This window comes from Procambarus clarkii, chromosome 36, assembly GCF_040958095.1.
Source record: "Procambarus clarkii isolate CNS0578487 chromosome 36, FALCON_Pclarkii_2.0, whole genome shotgun sequence".
Taxonomy (NCBI): domain Eukaryota; kingdom Metazoa; phylum Arthropoda; class Malacostraca; order Decapoda; family Cambaridae; genus Procambarus; species Procambarus clarkii.
The window spans coordinates 26772027-26795245 of NC_091185.1; the positions used below are offsets into that span (position 1 = coordinate 26772027).

The 23219-nt window shown below is 51.3% G+C and overlaps 1 protein-coding gene across 1 annotated transcript in view; it reads right to left on the bottom strand.

Moving 5' to 3' along the window:
- Positions 1–21877, bottom strand: part of LOC123770537 (uncharacterized) — a 34597-nt gene extending 12720 nt beyond the window's left edge. Inside the window, exons 1-2 of the mRNA XM_069336593.1 lie at positions 20485–21877; positions 18644–19048 (exon numbers count right to left, since the gene is read on the bottom strand). Of these exons, the coding sequence (XP_069192694.1) occupies positions 18644–19048; positions 20485–21712 (1633 nt within the window). The 5' untranslated portion in view covers positions 21713–21877. The remainder of the gene's footprint in view (positions 1–18643; positions 19049–20484) is intronic.
- Positions 21878–23219: the final 1342 nt, after the last annotated feature.

Below are 23219 nucleotides of genomic sequence, written 5' to 3' on the forward strand. Positions count from 1 at the left end.
GTGACCCAATCCGTTACAATTGTAACATCTCATCTGGGAGAAATCTCTCCTATACGCCCCCGAGTAGCTCTGACTCTGCCCACTCGTATTGGAGTTCCTCGGGCCAGATGTACTACTCATACTCTGTGGAGCTTTACTGGACTCTTGATTCCCTGGATCACGAATAGTTTCTCGTTTGGCTCCTCCATCCTCACTTTCAGATGAAGTGCGCGACCTACTCTTCTGAGTTTTAGGGTACTTACTTTTATCTGCCCATTTATCAAAATTTTTCTCACCCCAGACTCTTCTGGGCCTCTCGTAATTTCTTCCTCCCCAGACTCCATTGGATCTGCCATTGCTGCATCTCGCCTCGCTTCTCACTCTGTTCTCTCTTCGTGCTGTCTTAATTCTCTCTTGTTCTGCTTTAGCGGCCTCCATCTTTATCATAGTCAGTTCAGCCTTGGCCGTTTCTTGTTCGGCCTTGGCTCTCTCTTGTCCGACTTTAAGCTTTTCCTGTTCAGCTTTAGCTTTTTCCTGTTCGGCTTTAGCTTTTTCCTGTTCGGCTTTAGCTTTCTCTTGCTCAGCTTTAGCTCGCTCCTGCTCGGCTTTGGCTTTCTCTTGCTCAAGCCGAGCCTGCCTCTCTTCACGTTGCAGCTGTACCTCATTGTCTCCTGGTTCCAACTTTGGTTCCATCTCGCGCCTCTCAAGGCTGCTTTCCCTGCTGCTACTTGAGTTTACATTAATTCCTTCGTCACTTGGCGCATCATCCGTTTCCTCTGAAATTTCTTCCAACCTATCGGGTTCTTCATTCTGAGGCAGGGCTTCAGCTCCTCCTTGCTGGCACTGTGTTTCCTCTTGTTCACATTGGCGTTTCGCTTCCTTCTCTTCTGCTTTTTGTTCCCTTAACCAAGTCCGTAGCGCCTCGCGTCCATCCTCTATCTTATCTTGCCCACCCTTTAGGCCGAAATGGTCTTCCAACATCCTTATCTGCCTCCTAGTGCACATGTCTAGAATCTTCTCGTCATGAGTTTTGCAGAACATGCTTACTCTGTCTATCTGCGTTATTGCCTTGATTTCCTTTCGTTTACTAGACGCCCTGTTTGACTTCAACCTAACACCATACATTTTACCGATCAACCAAAGTTGTTCCTGGGTACAATTTTGCAAGATTTCATCATCTCCTGTATCAATGTACTTCTGGGCTCTCGCAAGGTCTTTCTCCGAACCTCTAAAATTCAGGACTGCTGTCATCCTGTCCTGTGAGTCTTCCCAAGAGAGAGTATACACCTGCGGTCACACAGTTTATCTCAGCAGGGGTGTACAAATCCACTCTTGGACAGGGTGTGGGTGTGTCAGTTCACTCTCCCGGATACAGGCCCCCAATTTATTATAGACTCGTGGGTTGGTTGGTGTTGTCGTCGTTGATCCTTCTCTACGGACAACCCAACCCACAACTCGGTAGAGTGCTTACACTTCACTAGGAGATCACACTAGGCGCTTCTGGCTCTTGGAGAGGGGCTCAACGTCACACGTTTAGGGGATGCGGCTCCAACACTTAGCCTCGTTGTCACGTGCACACACCCACTCGAGCCGCTGTGACTCCCCACTCTCTCCTTAGATAAGATATGATCTCCTCAATCCCCTATGACTTACTAGTATTACCTCCTACCCTGTCCACAGCAGTGGTTCTTGGTTCTTTCTCTCTCCTTCTTTACTACCTCCTGGGAAGCCTCACTAGGACAAGGGCAAACACCAGCAAATTGTGACACATTTACTTGACAAAGCACATACACGATACATACACACATATAATAATAATGAATCCTATACTCTGTAATATCACAATCAGGTTGCACTCCAACACCATCAGAACTCTATTATCAGCTTATCAAAGGGGTATCCTATCTCCTGGTTCGCCACCTGATACCATTAACCTCCTCAAGTTGGTCAAGCCTACATACACTGTTGCACTATCAGCAAGATAATGTATATATAGAAAATCAGCATTTGAATGCAATAACATATACCAGTATAAATGTTCATTGATACTTCAGTATAAAAACTCCTTGACATAAGAATGCCAACAGTCACTCACCTCTCACTGCGTCTTGCACGCTAATGACAACCAAACACTATCAACTCCCTACTAGTAATCCACCAGAACTTCCCCTTCCACCTCTGGAAGTTCACAACCCTAATATCCTTAGGTTCTTCCAGGCTTCACTACCAGGATCCTCTGCAGCTCCTCCAGGCTGCTATCATGAAGTTTCCTTGTGCAACTACGGTGCTTCACCCTTCTGTTAGGTTCTTCCACAGCTCTCTTGGCTGCTACACCACCTCTACAGAAGCGCGTGACACTCCTCTTCACTGCTGCTTCTCCTCACAGCTCGAGGTCCTCTGCTCCACTACCTTGGAGTCTCATCAGCTACATCATCTGCTGGCTTCGAAGTTCTCAGCAACTTCTTCCCCAAAGACAAACCTGCAACCCATCGACGTTCCAATAAAATGTTCCCCTTTAACACATAAACAAAAATAACCACACAATATGCTTGCCTCAAACCTCTATCTGTCCTCTACATACAGTGAGAGTGGACTCCCCCGTTTTGGGCGGGTCCATACTCCACCTCGCCTGGCGGCGTCCTCACTCGCTGGGAGGGTCTTCCTCCATCCGGAGCCAGGCTCCCTCAGTCGTCCGCCAGCGCTCAGAGAGGACGGACGTCGCTCCGTGTTCCTCCCTCTCCACTCTCTTATTTCAGGCTTTCTGCCTTATTAAAACATGTCTAACCTATAAATAAACATCGCTACTGTCGCTGGGCACACGACCAACTACAATGCAATCACTATGAACTGGCGTATATCGTGCTTACCACAGAACGTCTGGTCGAGGGCGCTTCTTCCTCTGACGATGCTTGGTCAGGGCGCTCCCACGGCCCACAATAATGCTTCTGGGCGATTTAATATCTGCTCGTCGACCCGGACTTGAGACCACCACGTTCCCAGCTCGATTCCACAGCTGGTACGTCTGCACACTTCTCTTCTCTTAGAGATATATCACTAGGGGTTCCCTTCTGGCGGGAGCTCAAACGGAGCGCGGCTTCCCCCTGCGATGTCTGGCACTCAAGTGAGGTCAAGGTCCTCCGGAAGCGAGCCTCACGCCTCCAGCAAAATGTCCACATCTCCTAGCCAGTCATTTATCTATTTTCTTCTGCATTGCCCATAATCTCAAACTGTTACACATATCCAACCAACTATTTTGCATATGCGTTATCACCTCAATACTTGCTAGACCTTCTAGTTAGGTCAGGCTTGCTGAATAACTCTCAAGAAGGGAGACTCGTTTCTCCTGTAGGCTGAGATCATAACAAGGGGTAGTGGTGCAGAGGAGGAGGGTAGTAGTGCAGAGGAGGAGGAGGAGGAGGGTAGTGGCGCAGAGGAGGAGGAGGAGGGTAGTGGTGCAGAGAAGGATGAGGAGGAGGGTAGTGGTGCATAGGAGGAAGAGAGTAGTGGTACAGAGGAGGAGGAGGAGGGTAGTGGTTCAAAGGAGGATGAGGGTAGTGGTGCTGAGGAGTAGGAGGGTAGTGGTGCAGAGGAGGTGGGTAGTGGTGCAGAGGAGGAGGGTAGTGGTGCAGAGGAGGAGGAGGGTAGTGGTGCGGAGGAGGAGGGTAGTGGTGCTGAGGAGGAGGAGGGTAGTGGTGCAGAGTAGGAGGAGGAAGAGGGTAGTGCTGCAGAGGAGGAGGAGGGTAATGGTGCAGAGGAGGAGGAGGGTAGTGGTGCAGAGGAGGAGGGTAGTGGTGCAGAGGAAGAGGGTAGTGGTGCAGAGGAGGATGAGGGTAGTGGTGCAGAGGAGGAGGGTAGTGGTGCAGAGGAGGAGGAAGGTAATGGTGCAGAGGAGGAGGGTCGTAGTGCAGAGGAAGAGGAGGATAGTGATGCAGAGGAGGAGGGTAGTGGTGCAGAGGAAGAGGAGGACAGTGATGCAGAGGAGGAGGGTAGTGGTGCAGGGGAGGATGAGGGTAGTGGTACAGAGGAGGAGGGTAGTGGTGCAGAGGAGGAGGTGGGTAGTGGTGCAGAGGAGGAAGAGGGTAGTGGTGCAGAGGAAGAGAAGGGTAGTGGTGCAGAGAAGAAGGAGGGTAGTGGTGCAGAGGAAGAGGAGGATAGTGGTGCAATGGAGGATGAGGGTAGTAGTGCAGAGGAGGAGGAGGAGGAGGAGGGTAGTGGTGCAGAGGGGGAGGAGGGTAGTGGTGCTGAGGAGGAGGAGGGTAGTGATGCAGAGGAGGAGGAGGGTAGTGGTGCAAAGGAGGAGGGTCTTGGTGGAGGGGAGGAGGAGGGTAGTGGTGCAGAGGAGGAGGGTAGTGGTGCAGTGGAGGAGGAGGGTAGTGGTGCAGAGGAGGAGGGTAGTGGCGCAGAGGAGGAGGAGGGTAGTGGTGCAGAGGAGGAGGGTAGTGGTGCTGAGGAGGAGGAGGAGAGTTGTGGTGCAGAGGAGGAGGAGGAAGAGGGTAGTGCTGCAGAGGAGGAGGAGGGTAATGGTGCAGAAAATGAGGAGGGTAGCGGTGCAGAGGAGGAGGAGGAGGAGGGTAGTGATGCAGAGGAGGAGGAGGGTAGTGGTGCAGAGGAGGAGGAGGGTAGTGGTGCAGAGGAGGAGGGTAGTGGTGCAGAGGAGGAAGAGGGCAGTGGTGCAGAGGAGGAGGAGGGTAGTGGTGCAGAGGAGGAGTATAGTGGTACGGAGGAGGAGGGTAGTGGTGCAGAGGAGGAGGAGGGTAGTGGTGCAGAGGAGGAGGAGGGTAGTGATGCAGAGGAAGAGGAGGGTAGTGGTGCATAGGAGGAGAAGGGTAGTGGTGCAGAGGAGGAGGGTTGTGGTGCAGTGGAAGAGGGTAGTGGTGCAGAAGAGGGTGAGGGTAGTGGTGCAGAGGAGGAGGGTATTAGTGCAGAGGAGGAGGGTAGTGGTGCAGAGGAGGAGGGTAGTGGTGCAGAGGTGGAGGAGGGTAGTGGTGCAGAGGAGGAGGAGGGTAGTGGTGCAGAGGAGGAGGGTAGTGGTGCAGAGGAGGAGGGGGAGGGTATTGGCGCAGAGGAGGAGGAGGGTAGTGGTGCAGAGGAGAAGGGTTGTGGTGCAGAGGAGGAGGAGGAGGGTAGTGGTCCAGAGGAGGAGGGTAGTGGTGCAGAGAAGGATGAGGAGGAGGGTAGTGGTGCATAGGAGGAAGAGAGTAGTGGTACAGAGGAGGAGGAGGAGGGTAGTGGTTCAAAGGAGGATGAGGGTAGTGGTGCTGAGGAGTAGGAGGGTAGTGGTGCTGAGGAGGAGGAGGGTAGTGATGCAGAGGAGGAGGAGGGTAGTGGTGCAAAGGAGGAGGGTCTTGGTGGAGGGGAGGAGGAGGGTAGTGGTGCAGAGGAGGAGGGTAGTGGTGCAGTGGAGGAGGAGGGTAGTGGTGCAGAGGAGGAGGGTAGTGGCGCAGAGGAGGAGGAGGGTAGTGGTGCAGAGGAGGAGGGTAGTGGTGCTGAGGAGGAGGAGGAGAGTTGTGGTGCAGAGGAGGAGGAGGAAGAGGGTAGTGCTGCAGAGGAGGAGGAGGGTAATGGTGCAGAAAATGAGGAGGGTAGCGGTGCAGAGGAGGAGGAGGAGGAGGGTAGTGATGCAGAGGAGGAGGAGGGTAGTGGTGCAGAGGAGGAGGAGGGTAGTGGTGCAGAGGAGGAGGGTAGTGGTGCAGAGGAGGAAGAGGGCAGTGGTGCAGAGGAGGAGGAGGGTAGTGGTGCAGAGGAGGAGTATAGTGGTACGGAGGAGGAGGGTAGTGGTGCAGAGGAGGAGGAGGGTAGTGGTGCAGAGGAGGAGGAGGGTAGTGATGCAGAGGAAGAGGAGGGTAGTGGTGCATAGGAGGAGAAGGGTAGTGGTGCAGAGGAGGAGGGTTGTGGTGCAGTGGAAGAGGGTAGTGGTGCAGAAGAGGGTGAGGGTAGTGGTGCAGAGGAGGAGGGTATTAGTGCAGAGGAGGAGGGTAGTGGTGCAGAGGAGGAGGGTAGTGGTGCAGAGGTGGAGGAGGGTAGTGGTGCAGAGGAGGAGGAGGGTAGTGGTGCAGAGGAGGAGGGTAGTGGTGCAGAGGAGGAGGGGGAGGGTATTGGCGCAGAGGAGGAGGAGGGTAGTGGTGCAGAGGAGAAGGGTTGTGGTGCAGAGGAGGAGGAGGAGGGTAGTGGTCCAGAGGAGGAGGGTAGTGGTGCAGAGAAGGATGAGGAGGAGGGTAGTGGTGCATAGGAGGAAGAGAGTAGTGGTACAGAGGAGGAGGAGGAGGGTAGTGGTTCAAAGGAGGATGAGGGTAGTGGTGCTGAGGAGTAGGAGGGTAGTGGTGCAGAGGAGGTGGGTAGTGGTGCAGAGGAGGAGGGTAGTGGTGCAGAGGAGGAGGAGGGTAGTGGTGCGGAGGAGGAGGGTAGTGGTGCTGAGGAGGAGGAGGGTAGTGGTGCAGAGTAGGAGGAGGAAGAGGGTAGTGCTGCAGAGGAGGAGGAGGGTAATGGTGCAGAGGAGGAGGAGGGTAGTGGTGCAGAGGAGGAGGGTAGTGGTGCAGAGGAAGAGGGTAGTGGTGCAGAGGAGGATGAGGGTAGTGGTGCAGAGGAGGAGGGTAGTGGTGCAGAGGAGGAGGAGGGTAATGGTGCAGAGGAGGAGGGTCGTAGTGCAGAGGAAGAGGAGGATAGTGATGCAGAGGAGGAGGGTAGTGGTGCAGAGGAAGAGGAGGATAGTGATGCAGAGGAGGAGGGTAGTGGTGCAGGGGAGGATGAGGGTAGTGGTACAGAGGAGGAGGGTAGTGGTGCAGAGGAGGAGGTGGGTAGTGGTGCAGAGGAGGAGGAGGGTAATGGTGCAGAGGAAGAGAAGGGTAGTGGTGCAGAGAAGAAGGAGGGTAGTGGTGCAGAGGAAGAGGAGGATAGTGGTGCAATGGAGGATGAGGGTAGTAGTGCAGAGGAGGAGGAGGAGGAGGAGGGTAGTGGTGCAGAGGGGGAGGAGGGTAGTTGTGCTGAGGAGGAGGAGGGTAGTGATGCAGAGGAGGAGGAGGGTAGTGGTGCAAAGGAGGAGGGTCTTGGTGGAGAGGAGGAGGAGGGTAGTGGTGCAGAGGAGGAGGGAAGTGGTGCAGTGGAGGAGGAGGGTAGTGGTGCAGAGGAGGAGGGTAGTGGCGCAGAGGAGGAGGAGGGTAGTGGTGCAGAGGAGGAGGAGGGTAGTGGTGCTGAGGAGGAGGAGGAGAGTTGTGGTGCAGAGGAGGAGGAGAAAGAGGGTAGTGCTGCAGAGGAGGAGGAGGGTAATGGTGCAGAAAATGAGGAGGGTAGCGGTGCAGAGGAGGAGGAGGAGGGTAGTGATGCAGAGGAGGAGGAGGGTAGTGGTGCAGAGGAGGAGGAGGGTAGTGGTGCAGAGGAGGAGGGTAGTGGTGCAGAGGAGGAAGAGGGTAGTGGTGCAGAGGAGGAGGAGGGTAGTGGTGCAGAGGAGGAGTATAGTAGGTGCGGAGGAGGAGGGTAGTGGTGCAGAGGAGGAGGAGGGTAGTGGTGCAGAGGAGGAGGGTAGTGATGCAGAGGAAGAGGAGGGTAGTGGTGCATAGGAGGAGAAGGGTAGGGGTGCAGAGGAGGAGGGTTGTGGTGCAGTGGAAGAGGGTAGTGGTGCAGAAGAGGGGGAGGGTAGTGGTGTAGAGGAGGAGGGTATTGGTGCAGAGGAGGAGGGTAGTGGAGCAGAGGAGGAGGGTAGTGGTGCAGAGGTGGAGGAGGGTAGTGGTGCAGAGGAGGAGGAGGGTAGTGGTGCAGAGGAGGAGGGTAGTGGTGCAGAGGAGGGGGAGGGTATTGGCGCAGAGGAGGAGGAGGGTAGTGGTGCAGAGGAGAAGGGTTGTGGTGCAGATGAGGAGGAGGAGGGTAGTGGTGCAGAGGAGGAGGGTAGTGGTGCAGATTAGGAGGAGGGTAGTGGTGCAGAGGAGGAGGAGGGTAGTGGTGCAGAGGAGGAGGAGGGTAGTGGTGCAGAGGAGGAGGAGGGTAGTGGTGAAGAGGAGGGGGGTAGTGCTGCAGAGGAGGAGGAGGGTAGTGGTGAAGAGGAGGAGGGTTGTGGGGCAGAGGAAGAGGGTAGTGGTGCAGAAAAAGGATCAGGGTAGTGGTGCAGAGGAGGGAGGGTAGTGGTGCAGAGGAGGAGGAGATGTAGTGGTGCAGAGGAGGAGTGAAGTGGTGCAGAAGAGGAGGGCAGTGGTGCAGAGGAGGAGGAGGAGGAGGGAAGTGGTGCAGAGGAGGAGGGGGGTAGTGATGCAGAGGAGGAGGGTAGTGGTGCGGAAGAGGAGGAGGAGGAAGGTAGTTGTGCAGAGGAGGGTAGTGGTGCAGAGGAGGAGGAGGAGGGTAGTGGTGCAGAGGAGGAGGAGGTGGAGGGGTAGTGGTGCAGAGGAGGAGGGTAGTAGTGCAGAGGAGGGGGAGGAGGAGGGTAGTGGCGCAGAAGAGGAGGAGGAGGAGGGTAGTGGTGCAGAGGAGGATGAGGAGGAGGGTAGTGGTGCAGAGGAGGAAGAGGGCGGTACAGAGGAGGAGGAGGAGGAGGGTAGTGGTTCAGAGGAGGATTAGGGTAGTGGTTCAGAGGAGGATTAGGGTAGTGGTGCTGAGGAGTAGGAGGGTAGTGGTGCAGAGGAGGAGGAGGGTAGTGGTGCAGAGGAGGAGGGTCTTGGTGAACAGGAGGAGCAGGGTAGTGGTGCAGAGGAGGAGGGTAGTGGTGCAGAGGAGGAGGAGGGTAGTGGTGCTGAGGAGGAGGAGGAGAGTTGTGGTGCAGAGGAGGAGGAGGAAGAGGGTAGTGCTGCAGAGGAAGAGGAGGGTAATGGTGCAGAAGATGAGGAGGGTAGCGGTGCAGAGGAGGAGGAGGAGGAGGAGGGTAGTGATGCAGAGGAGGAGGAGGGTAGTGGTGCAGAGGAGGAGGAGTGTAGTGGTGCAGAGGAGGAGGGTAGTGGTGCAGAGGAGGAAGAGGGTAGTGGTGCAGAGGAGGAGGAGAGTAGTGGTGCAGAAAAGGAGTATAGTGGTGCGGAGGAGGAGGGTAGTGGTGCAGAGGAGGAGGAGGGTAGTGGTGCAGAGGAGGAGGAGGGTAGTGATGCAGAGGAAGAGGAGGGTAGTGGTGCATAGGAGAAGGGTAGTGGTGCAGAGGAGGAGGGTTGTGGTGCAGTGGAAGAGGGTAGTGGTGCAGAAGCGGATGAGGGTACTGGTGCAGAGGAGGAGGGTATTGGTGAAGAGGAAGAGGAGGAGGGTATTGGTGCAGAGGAGGAGGAGGGTAGTGGTGCAGAGGAGGAGGAGGGTAGTGGTGCAGAGGAGGAGGGTAGTGGTGCAGAGGAGGAGGAGGGTAGTGGTGCAGAGGAGGAGGAGGGTAGTGGTGCAGAGGAGGAGGGTAGTGGTGCAGAGGAGGAGGAGGGTAGTGGTGCAGAGGAGGAGGAGGGTAGTGGTGCAGAGGAGGAGGAGGGTAGTGGTGCAGAGGAGGAGGGTAGTGGTGCAGAGGAAGAGGGTAGTGGTGCAGAGGAGGAGGGTAGTGGTGCAGAGGAGGAGGGTAGTGGTGCAGAGGTGGAGGAGGGTAGTGGTGCAGAGGAGGAGGGTAGTGGTGCAGAGGAGGAGGAGGGTAGTGGTGCAGATAAGGAGGGTAGTGGTGCAGAGGAGGAGGAGGAGGGTATTGGCGCAGAGGAGGAAGAGAGTAGTGGTGCAGAGGAGGAGGGTTGTGGTGCAGAGGAGGAGGAGGAGGGTAGTTGTCCAGAGGAGGAGGGTAGTGGTGCAGAGGAGGAGGAGGGTAGTGGTGCAGATTAGGAGGGGGGTAGTGGTGCAGAGGAGGAGGAGGGTAGTGGTGAAGAGGAGGAGGGTAGTGGTGCAGAGGAGGAGGAGGGTAGTGGTGAAGAGGAGGAGGGTTGTGGTGCAGAGGAAGAGGGTAGTGGTGCAGAAGAGGATTAGAGTAGTGGTGCAGAGGAGGAGGGTAGTGGTGCAGAGGAGGAGGAGGAGAAGGGTAGTGGTGCAAAGGATGAGGAGGGTAATGATGCAGAGGAGAAAGAGGGGTAGTGGTGCGGAGGAGGAGGGTAGTGGTGCAGAGGAGGAGGAGGGTAGTGGTGCAGAGGAGGAGGAGTGAAGTGGTGCAGAGGAGGAGGGCAGTGGTGCAGAGGAGGAGGAGGAGGAGGGAAGTGGTGCAGAGGAGGAGGGGGGTAGTGATGCAGAGGAGGAGGGTAGTGGTGCGGAAGAGGAGGAGGAGGAAGGTAGGGTTGCAGAGGAGGAGGGTAGTGGTGCAGAGGAGGAGGAGGAGGGTAGTGGTGCAGAGGAGGAGGAGGTGGAGGGGTAGTGGTGCAGAGGAGGAGGGTAGTAGTGCAGAGGAGGGGGAGGAGGAGGGTAGTGGCGCAGAAGAGGAGGAGGAGGAGGGTAGTGGTGCAGAGGAGGATGAGGAGGAGGGTAGTGGTGCAGAGGAGGAAGAGGGCGGTACAGAGGAGGAGGAGGAGGAGGGTAGTGGTTCAGAGGAGGATTAGGGTAGTGGTTCAGAGGAGGATTAGGGTAGTGGTTCAGAGGAGGATTAGGGTAGTGGTGCTGAGGAGTAGGAGGGTAGTGGTGCAGAGGAGGAGGAGGGTAGTGGTGCAGAGGAGGAGGGTCTTGGTGAAGAGGAGGAGCAGGGTAGTGGTGCAGAGGAGGAGGGTAGTGGTGCAGAGGAGGAGGAGGGTAGTGGTGCAGATAAGGAGGGTAGTGGTGCAGAGGAGGAAGAGGGTAGTGGTGCAGAGGAGGAGGGTTGTGGTGCAGAGGAGGAGGAGGAGGGTAGTTGTCCAGAGGAGGAGGGTAGTGGTGCAGAGGAGGAGGAGGGTAGTGGTGCAGATTAGGAGGAGGGTAGTGGTGCAGAGGAGGAGGAGGGTAGTGGTGAAGAGGAGGAGGGTAGTGGTGCAGAGGAGGAGGAGGGTAGTGGTGAAGAGGAGGAGGGTTGTGGTGCAGAGGAAGAGGGTAGTGGTGCAGAAGAGGATGAGAGTAGTGGTGCAGAGGAGGAGGGTAGTGGTGCAGAGGAGGAGGAGGAGGAGGGTAGTGGTGCAAAGGATGAGGAGGGTAGTGATGCAGAGGAGAAAGAGGGGTAGTGGTGCGGAGGAGGAGGGTAGTGGTGCAGAGGAGGAGGAGGGTAGTGGTGCAGAGGAGGAGGAGTGAAGTGGTGCAGAGGAGGAGGGCAGTGGTGCAGAGGAGGAGGAGGAGGGAAGTGGTGCAGAGGAGGAGGGGGGTAGTGATGCAGAGGATGAGGGTAGTGGTGCGGAGGAGGAGGAGGAGGAGGGTAGTTGTGCAGAGGAGGAGGGTAGTGGTGCAGAGGAGGAGGAGGAGGGTAGTGGTGCAGAGGAGGAGGAGGGTAGTGGTGCAGAGGAGGAAGAGGGTAGTGGTGCAGAGGAGGAGGAGGGTAGTGGTGCAGAGGGGGAGGAGGAGGATAGTGATGCAGAGGAAGAGGAGGGTAGTGGTGCTGAGGAGGAGGGTAGTGATGCAGAGGGGGAGGGTAGTGGTGCAGAGGAGGAGGGTAGTGGTGCAGAGGAGGAGGAGGGTAGTGATGCAGAGGAAGAGGAGGGTAGTGGTGCAGAAGAGGAGGGTAGTGGTGCAGTGGAGGAGGGTAGTGGTGCAGAGGAGGAGGAGGAGGGTAGTGGTGCAGAGGAGGAGGAGGGTAGTGATGCAGAGGAGGAGGGTAGTCACCACTCTTTACTGCTTCCCCTCACTACTCTCCACCACTGCCCCTCACCACTCCCCACCACTGTCACTCACCACTCTCCACCACTGTCACACACCACTCTCCACCACTGCCCCTCACCACTCCCCACCACTGTCACTCACCACTCTCCACCACTGCCACACACCACTCTCCACCACTGCCCCTCACCACTCCCCACCACTGTCACTCACCACTCTCCACCACTGTCACACACCACTCTCCACCACTGCCCCTCACCACTCCCCACCACTGTCACTCACCACTCTCCACCACTGTCACACACCACTCTCCACCACTGTCACACACCACTCTCCACCACTGCCACACACCACTCTCCACCACTGCTCCTTTCTTATTCCTCCTCCTCCTTCCTTCTTCTTAATTCTCCCTCCATCCTTATTCTTCCTCCTTCCTTGTTTTCCTCCTTCCATATTTTTCTTCCTCCTTCCGTAATCTTCCTACTCCTACCTTAAACTTCCTTCTCGTTCCTGCCTTCCTTATTTTTCCTAATCCTTCTATGTTCTTCAACCATCAATATCCACTAACAACAACCAACAGCCACCACCAACACCTTCTCCTCCTCGATCTTCTCATTCTTCCTCCTCGACCTTCTCCTCTTTCTTCCTTGACCTTCTCCTTCCTCCTCGACCTTCTCCTTCCTCCTCGACCTTCTCCTTCCCCCTCGACCTTCTCCTTCCTCCTCGACCTTCTCCTTCCTCCTCGACCTTCTCCTCTTTCTTCCTTGACCTTCTCCTTCCTCCTCGACCTTCTCCTTCCTCCTCGACCTTCTCCTTCCTCCTCGACCTTCTTCTTCGCCCTCGACCTTCTCCTTCCTCCACGACCTTCTCCTTCCTCCTCGACCTTCTCCCTCCTCCTCGACCTTCTCCTCTTTCTTCCTTGACCTTCTCCTTCCTCCTTGACCTTCTCCTTCCTCCTCGACCTTCTCCCTCCTCCTCGACCTTCTCCCTCCTCCTCGACCTTCTCCTCTTTCTTCCTTGACCTTCTCCTTCCTCCTTGACCTTCTCCTTCCTCCTCGACCTTCTCCCTCCTCCTCGACCTTCTCCTTCCTCCTCGACCTTCTCCTTCCTCCTCGACCTTCTCCCTCATCCTCGACCTTCTCCTCTTTCTTCCTTGACCTTCTCCTTCCTCCTTGACCTTCTCCTTCCTCCTCGACCTTCTCCCTCCTCCTCGACCTTCTCCTTCCTCCTCGACCTTCTCCTTCCTCCTCGACCTTCTCCTTCCTCCTCTTTCTCCTCCTTACTCCTCCTCCTTCCTCCTCGACCTCCTCCTCTAACTACAACAACCAACCACCATTACTATCAGTGCTCAACTGCAGGCCATTCTGGCGTGTTTGGAGGAAGTACGTCATGACGACAAAGATGTTTTTGTATTTGTCGATAGCCGAGGAGCACTTGAGTCCTTAAACAGTCGAAATCCAGTCTTCATGTCCATAGTTGAGGATTGTAAGAAAAGAATAATTGAGATACAGCTGAAAGGTCACAATGTGAAATTCAAGTGGATTCCATCTCATGTTGGAATAGTGCTCAACGAGGTGGCGGATGACTTGGCCAAACGTGCCACATTAAGACCACAAGTTGACATCGAATGTGAATTCACAATGAGACAAATAAGAAGCAAAATCAGAAATATTCAGCCACAGGCAGAAGTGGCGAGGAGAGGTATAATGTATGAGGGAAGCCAAACCATGCAACACTACATGTATGTGAGTCAAAACACCCATTTCACTTACCTTACCTCACTTACCTCAATAAACTTATTTCAATTTCAATTTCAACTACTATCAATAACCATAACCATCAATCATCAACCACCTCAATCATCAACAACCACAACAATCAACCACCACTACTATCAACAACAACCATAAACCAACACCAACCACAACAATCAACCACCCCTACCACCAACAACAATCAAACACCACTACTGTCAAATATAATCAACCACCACTACCACAAAATACAACAATCAACCACCAATATCACGAACCTCAACAACTACCAGTACAGTCAACCACAAACGACCACAACCACCATCTACCACTGCCCTCAACCACTACTATCACCAACCACTACCATTAACCACAACTTTCAACCACCAACAACCATAAACCACCACAACAACTTCAACAATCAACCACCACTACCACCAACAATCAAACACCACTACCACCAACAATCAACCACCACTACCACCAAACAACACAATAAACCACCACCCACGCGAACTATAACCAACAATCGCCACTACATAAAGTACAACAATCAACCACTACCATCACGAACCACAACAACCACCACTGCAATTAACCCCCCAACCACACCCATCAACCACCACAACAATCAACCACCACAACCATCAACCACCACAATAATTAACAACCAAAACCATCAATCACCACAACAATCAACCCCCACTACCATTAACCACCACAACAATCAACCACCACAACCATTAACCACCACAACAATCAACCACCACAACCATCAACCACCACAATAATCAACCACCAAAACAATCATCCACCACACCAATCAACCACCACAACATTCAACCACCACAACAATCAACCACCACAACAATCAACCACCACAACCATCAACCACCACAACAATCAACCACCACAACCATCAACCACCACAACAATCCACCACCACAACCATCAACCACCACAACAACCAACCACCACAACTATCAACAAACACTACCATCGTCCACCACAACCATCAACCACCACAACAATCAACCCCCACTACCTTTAACCACCACAACAATCAACCACCACAACCATTAACCACCACAACAATCAACCACCACAACAATCAACCACCACAACAATCAACCACCACAACAATCAACCACCACAACAATCAACCACTACAACCATCAACCACTACAACCATCAACCACCACAACAATCACCCACCACAACAATCAACCACCACAACAATCAACCACCACAACCATCAACCACCACAACAACCAACCACCACAACTATCAACAAACACTACCATCATCCACCACAACCATCAACCACCACAACAATCAACCCTCACTACCTCTAACCACCACAACAATCAACCACCACAACATTCATCCAGAACAACAATCAACCACCATAACCATCAACCACCACAACAATCATCCACCACAACAATCAACCACCACAACAATCAACCACCACAACAATCAACCACCACAACCATCAACCACCACAACAATCAACCACCACAACCATCAACCACCACAACAATCAACCACCACAACTATCAACAAACACTACCATCATCCACCACAACCATCAACAACCACAACAATCAACCCCCACTACCTTTAACCACCACAACAATCAACCACCACAACCATTAACCACCACAACAATCAACCACCACAACAATCAACCACCACAACATTCAACCACCACAACAATCAATCACCACAACAATCAACCACCACAACAATCAACCACTACAACCATCAACCACCACAACAATCAACCACCACAACAATCAACCACCACAACAATCAACCACCACAACAATCAACCACCACAACAATCAACCACCACAACCATCAACCACCACAACAATCAACCACCGCAACCATCAATCACCACTACCATCAACCACCACAACCATCAACCACCACAACTATAGACAAACACTACCATCAACCACCACAACCATCAACAAACACTACCATCAACCACCACAACCATCAACCACCACAACCATCAACCACCACAACAATCAACCACCACACCCATCAACCACCACAACAATCAACCACCACAACAATCAACCACCACAACAATCAACCACCACAACCATCAACCACCACAACAATCAACCACCACAACAATCAACCACCACAACAATCAACCACCACAACAATCAACCATCACAACAATCAACCACCACAACAATCAACCACCACAACCATCAACCACCACAACAATCAACCACCACAACCATCAACCACCACAACCATCAACCACCACAACCATCAACCATCACTACCATCAACCACCACAACCATCAACCACCACTACCATCAACCACCACAACAATCAACCACCACAACAATCAACCACCACAACAATCAACCACTACAACCATCAACCACCACAACAATCAACCACCACAACAATCAACCACCACAACCATCAACCACCACTACCATCAACCACCACAACAATCAACCACCACAACAATCAACCACCACAACCATCAACCACCACAACAATTAACCACCACAACCATCAACCACCACAACAATCAACCACCACAACAATCAACCACCACAACAATCAACCACCACAACCATCAACCACCACAACAATTAACCACCACAACAATCAACAACCACAACAATCAACCACCACAACAATCAACCACCACAACAATCAACCACCACAACAATCAACAACCACAACAATCAACCACCACAACCATCAACCACCACAACCATCAACCACCACTACCATCAACCACCACAACCATCAACCACCACAACAATTAACCACCACAACAATCAACCACCACAACAATCAACCACCACAACAATCAACCACCACAACAATCAACCACCACAACAATCAACAACCACAACAATCAACCACCACAACCATCAACCACCACAACCATCAACCACCACTACCATCAACCACCACAACCATCAACCACCACTACCATCAACAAACACTGCCATCAACCACCACTACCATCAACAAACACTACAATCAGCCACCACAACCATCAACCACCACTATCATCAACAAACACTACCATCAACCACCACAACCATCAACCACCACAACCATCAACAAACACTACCATCAACCACCACAACTATAGACAAACACTACCATCAACCACCACAACCATCAACAAACACTACCATCAATCACCACAACTATCAACCACCACAACCATCAGCCACCACAACAATCAACCACCACAACTATCAACAAACACTACCATCATCCACCGCAACCATCAACCACCACAACAATCAACCACCACAACTATCAACAAACACTACCATCAACCACCACAACAATCAACCACCACAACAATCAACCACCACAACCATCAACCACCACAACCATCAACCACCACTACCATCAACCACCACAACCATCAACCACCACTACCATCAACAAACACTACCATCAACCACCACTACCATCAACAAACACTACAATCAGCCACCACAACCATCAACCACCACTATCATCAACAAACACTACCATCAACCACTACAACCATCAACCACCACAACCATCAACAAACACTACCATCAACCACCACAACTATAGACAAACACTACCATCAACCACCACAACCATCAACAAACACTACCATCAATCACCACAACTATCAACCACCACAACCATCAACCACCACAACAATCAACCACCACAACTATCAACAAACACTACCATCATCCACCGCAACCATCAACCACCACAACAATCAACCACCACAACTATCAACAAACACTACCATCAACCACCACAACAATCAACCACCACAACTATCAACCACCACATCCATCAACAAACACTACCATCAACCACCACAACCATCAACAAACACTACCATCAACCACCACAACTATAGACACACACTACCATCAACCACCACAACCATCAACCACCACAACCATCAACAAACACTACCATCAACCACCACAACCATCAACCACCACAACCATCAACCACCACATCCATCAACAAACACTACCATCAACCACCACAACCATCAACAAACAGTACCATCAACCACCACAACCATCAACAAACACTTCCATCAACCACCACAACCAGCAACAAACACTACCATCAACCACCACACCCATCAACAAACACTACCATCAACCACCACAACCATCAATAAACACTACCATCAACCACCATACCCATCAACAAACACTACCATCAACCACCATAACCATCAACAAACACTACCATCAACCACCACAACCATTAACTATCACCACCATCAACCATCACAGATATCAACCACCAGAGTTATCAACCACCAATACTTTAAACCACCACAACCTCAACCACCATAAACATTAACCACCACTACCACTAATCACAACCATCAGCCACCACAATTACCAACCACAGCAATCAACCACCACCACCACCAACCACAACTATTAACCACCACTAGAACCAACCACTACCACCAACAATAAACATCACCCACCACTGCCACCAATCACAACCTACCACCACAGCCACCAACCACAACCCAGCAACAATTCCACCACCACTACCATGGATTCTCCATTAAGTGAAAGTAATGAATAAAATATTTTTAACCTACCTTTTATTATGCTTCAGTTTTATTTCTAGTATATGTAAAAATATATTTTTAAAATATTTCTACATTTTTTAAATATATTCCATCAATCAGGAAAACGATTTTTATGCAACATTTAAGGTTGCGACACGGTCTCAAAATTGTTTAGCCAAAGTTGTGCAGTAAGTTGTGGCAACTTATTTACAACCACACAATAACGTAGCAAATACATGAAAACAAACGTTGTCACACCTGGCTACTCTCCCGACCCATACCTGTAGATGAGAGGGAACACGGAAACCCACACCTGGCTACTCTCCCGACCCACACCTGCACATGAGAGGGAACACTAAAGCCCACACCTGAATACTCTCCCCACCCACACCTGTCTATGTCACACACTCATGCCAAAGAAAACTTATATCAAGTAAATCTAGCTTGTATTAAGCAAGACAATGTTGGGCTAAATATTGATCAGTGTTATCTTATAAGCAGTGAAGCTTGCTTAATGAATATTCTTGGTCGCTAAACGGTGCTCAAAGTTACTCAAGAAGCCTTATAACTTCTCTAATTCATAACTTTTAATGTAAAACTATTTTTGAAACCACTGGAAGCACTGTGAATTAAACAACTGAGTTACAGATATTCACGAGTTAAAATGTCGTCAATACGTACTGGTGGGACGCATGTCAGAGAAGTCCAGGGCAGTATACCCTCCTCTTGAGGGAGGACACAGCTGAGCCGCCAGGTGGCAGCACCAGTCTATGGCGGGGTCGTCATCAGTGACTCGCCGCCTGATGGTCAGGATGAGCGTCCTTCCCTGGTACGGCAGAGTGTCCAGGGTGTCCGGGTCCACGTAGCCCGTGGCGTCCAGGGTGTCAGGGTCCACGTAGCCCGTGGCGTCCAAGGTGTCCGGGACCACGTAGCCCGTGGCGTCCAGGGTGTCCGGGTCCACGTAGCCCGTGGCGTCCAGGGTGTCCGGGTCCACGTAGCCCGTGGCGTCCAGGGTGTCCGGGTCCACGTAGCCCGTGGCGTCCAGGGTGTCCGGGTCCACGTAGCCCGTGGCGTCCAGGGTAATGGCTGAAGACATACACTGAGATACAGTCACTGTCGTTACTGGTATGTTCTAAGATATAACAAGAAGACATACTGAGCCATCCACTCACCTTACTGCTGGGTTTATTACCTGATGACAAGTCCGTATTTTGGAGAGTAATTATAGCATCTAAACAATGTATTAATAGATTTTAAAAGCCACGGTCAAGGTCATCTGTATCAATTTTCAAGGTCACATTCAAGGGTTATTTATTTCAATTGTGAAGGTCACAGCCAAGGTTATCTGTATCAGTGGTCAAGGTCACAGTCAAGGTCATCTGTATCAATGGTGAAGGTCACAGTCATAGTCATCTTTATCAATGGTCAAGGTCTCATTAAAAGGTCATATAAACTAAGTCAAGGTCACAGTGAAAGGTCATCTGGACCAAGTATCAAGGTCATAGGGATAGATGGGTCACCTGAATTAAGGATCAAAGTTACGGAAGGTCTAATTAACCAAGGATCAAGGTCACAGTGAAAGGTCATCTTGGACAGGAATTAGGTCACACTGAAAGGTCATTTTAAACAGGAATTAGGTCACAGTAAAAGGTCATCTTAAACAGGAATTAGGTCACAGTGAAAGGTCATCTTAAACAGGAATTAGGTCACAGTGAAAGGTCATCTTGGACTGGAATTAGGTCACAGTGAAAGGTCATCTTAAACAGGAATTAGGTCACAGTGAAAGGTCATCCTGAACAGGAATTCGGTCACAGTGAAAGGTCATCCTGAACAGGAATTAGGTCACAGTGAAAGGTCATCCTGAACAGGAATTAGGTCACAGTGAAAGGAGATCTGTACCACGAGTCAAAGTCAAAGTGGTAAGTCATCTGAACCAAAAGTTTGGCGTCGCTAAATACTTCATGAAATTATTTATGCACAAGAATATATACAGCAACGGAATGTTTCGAAAATTTATTATTCATGGAGTAGTCGCCCTTAATAAGTCTATATTTGTAATCAAAGTAGAAGGTTTGTCACCCTTAAGGTGACTATATTTGTAAACAATATAAGGTGTTTGTCACCCTTAAGGTGACTATATTTGTAAACAATATAAGGTGTTTGTCGCTCTTTAGGTGACTATATTTGTAAACAATATCAGGTGTTTGTCGCTCTTAAGGTCACTATATTTGTAAACAATATAAGGTGTTTGTCACCCTTAAGGTGACTATATTTGTAAACAATATAAGGTGTTTGTCTCCCTTAAGGTGACTATATTTGTAAACAATATAAGGTGTTTGTCACCCTTAAGGTGATTATGTTTGTAAACAATATAAGGAATCTTTCGTCCATAAGGTTGTAAACATATATGTAAACAATGTAAATCTGAATTACTATTTTAAACATGATGAATGAAGCTCTTTGCGTAATTTTGGTATTAATAAATAACCTTAAAAATTATGGTGGAAAATATGAATATTTACCAAGACGCTGCAGGTAAGGAAGGTGAGGCAGGTGACGGATGAGAACGGACAGTTGGATGGGCAGTTGCTGTGGTGTGAGGCACAGTTGGAGGCTCTCGAGGGTGAGAGGCAGGAGGGGTATGGCTGCCTCAGACGAGACACCAGTAAACCGCTTTAAGGTACACTTACTGCCGGGGGCTGTCAGCCTCTCCAAACATTGTTTTGTTATAACACTACTCTCTTTGCTGTATAAACTATAGCCAAGATCTAAGGATATGGTTACCTTCATTTTTGCCAGCACTGATAGTGTAGACAGACACTGCTTTAGTTTGGATGAATCGTATATGATTAGGTAAATGTTGTTAGGTGTCACCTTCTTAAGAACAAGCGGCAGGACAACACACGAGACAACACTCTCTATTAGCCACTCTTGTTTTGTACGCAGCTTCTCACACACGGCTTGGATGACGTGCTCACTCCCGCGGCACTCTGCTACATGCTTATACAGCTCGTCAGTCAAACGTAAATCCATCACGCACAGGTCAATTATGTGAGTAATGAACCTGTGCTCTACTCCCCGGGCACACAACACCCCGGTAGTGCTGACTAAAATGTTGTGCCATCTGGGGCGCTCAATAAACTCTTGTAGCACGCTAATATCAAACTTTGACACTCTCAGGTGATCTCCCAAGGAGCGTTTTTCCTTACATACAACATCCACCAAGAGGTCAATGATTGTAGACCTTTCCCATGACACACGGTGTGATGCTGGATCACCTCGGTCTTGCTCAGCCCTCAACAAGAGAGCGACCAGCCCCCTGCTGGCACAATACTCCTGGTACCTGGCGTGAAAATAGCCAAACACCCACACCACATTGAGGCCCCTACGGTACCTGGTTCTTGTGAAATAGTTGGACAAGACCTCCTCCTGCGGCAGTCCCAGAGTGTCACACTTCTCCCTAATCTCCGCTTCCGTCTCCGGCCAAAGGTCGTACTCCAGCCTCTGGATCCCTCTTAAACAAATCTCTTCAAAGAACAACAGAAACTGGTCACATTTTCCTTTGGGGTCAGCCACATGTTTGTCTGTGAGTCTGGACACCAGTTTACGGGTTATGAAGTCGTGAATCTTCTCGTAGACTTGAGTGTTTGTGGTGAGGTTGTTAAATTCTTCTGGAGCCTCGACACACAGCAGCGCCAACAAGGTCAAGGTGAGTGGAGTGTTGAGGTACTCACCCAGGAACTGACTCATCTGCTCCAGCCGCTGGGTAAACCTCCCTGTGATGACACTCCGTTGGCACTCTTCCTCCACCAGCACCTTGATGGTTCTCTCGGCGAACTCCACACGACGTTCTGGAGTGATGCCCAAGACGAGGATGTTGCAGCGAGGTCTGGTGTGTGGGACGAGCTGTGACAGTTGATGGTCCCCACCCCGGCCGTGTGGTTATCACCAACCTCACATCCTTGCCAGGCAGGTGCAACAGCTCCTTCACCAGCCTTTCTGAATGGTCGTTGACCTCGTCGTAGCCGTCAATCAGGACTAATATATTTAAGCTCAATATTATCTCCTTAAACAGCTGGAAGTCAGCGTCAGAATCACTAAGTGTTTGAGGCAGCAACTGGCGGAGGAGATCATCGAAGGTATTAAGATGTGAGTCCCTGCACTGTACATAGAAAACGAGGTCCACAGTGCCCAGGTGACGTATGGCAGCAGGTTCCTCTACCCACTTCTCGAGGATGAGCTTGAGTAAAGTTGTCTTGCCCATACCACCTTCCCCCGTCAGGAGGACACACTGAGGGACTCTTCCGTCCTCTCGTCTCATACTCAAGATGTGTTCATAATCTATATCCTGACCCTTGGCAGCGTGGGAGGATCTTGTGCTATCCTGACCCTTGGCCGCATGGGAGGGTCTTGCCCCTATGACGGGATCTTCAAGGAGTCGTAGTCGTGTAAAAGCAAGACTTGGGTTGTAGTTAATGTTGAGGAGGAGCCAGGGTGCGGGAACAATCTGGTACAGCAGTTTATACCCGTCAGTTAGCTCCTGCTTGCTCATCTGCTTAACCTCTTCTGTGATGTGGCTTCTGAACATCTTAATCTCCTGGCGGAGCTGAGGCAAGTACGCCACATCTGAGGGATCCAGCGGCTCTCTGACCTTCGCTAGCAGACCACCAATATACTTGGTGACATCTCTGGTCACGTGGTACACATCCTGGCTGTTTGTCCCACACCGGACGCCGGCCTCAGCCAGCATCTTAGCCAATAAGTCACTGAGCTCCGTCAGTGTTGACGTAAGATCTTGCTCTGACATTCCCACATTATCATGGGCCAACGTGTTTCGGTGTTCCTTCAGGCTGTAAATGAGGTGTTCAAGTGATGGTCCCGAGGCCCTGGAGTGGTGTCCTTCATCCCAGCCACACCACACACACGTTGCAGGAGTTTATACAACAGGGTGATGTCAAAAGTTGCCGCGTAAGAGGAAGCTTCGACTTTCTTCCTCTGTTGAGCATCGAAGACACGCCTGTACTGAGCATTGGTGTACCCCAAGTCCTGAGTGAGGTAAGTCACTACTGGGAAGGTGCCCCGGTACGACCACATAAACACACTTGCTAGCGCGTCTCGTCCTGCCTTAGTCACAGCCAGTCCATACCGCAGTCTGTTCACATCTTCCGGTTGGATAACAGGACTCGAGGCCGCCATATTGGGCCGTATGATTCTCACCTCACACAACTGTTGTCAAGTTTCACACAAGCAGTAAATG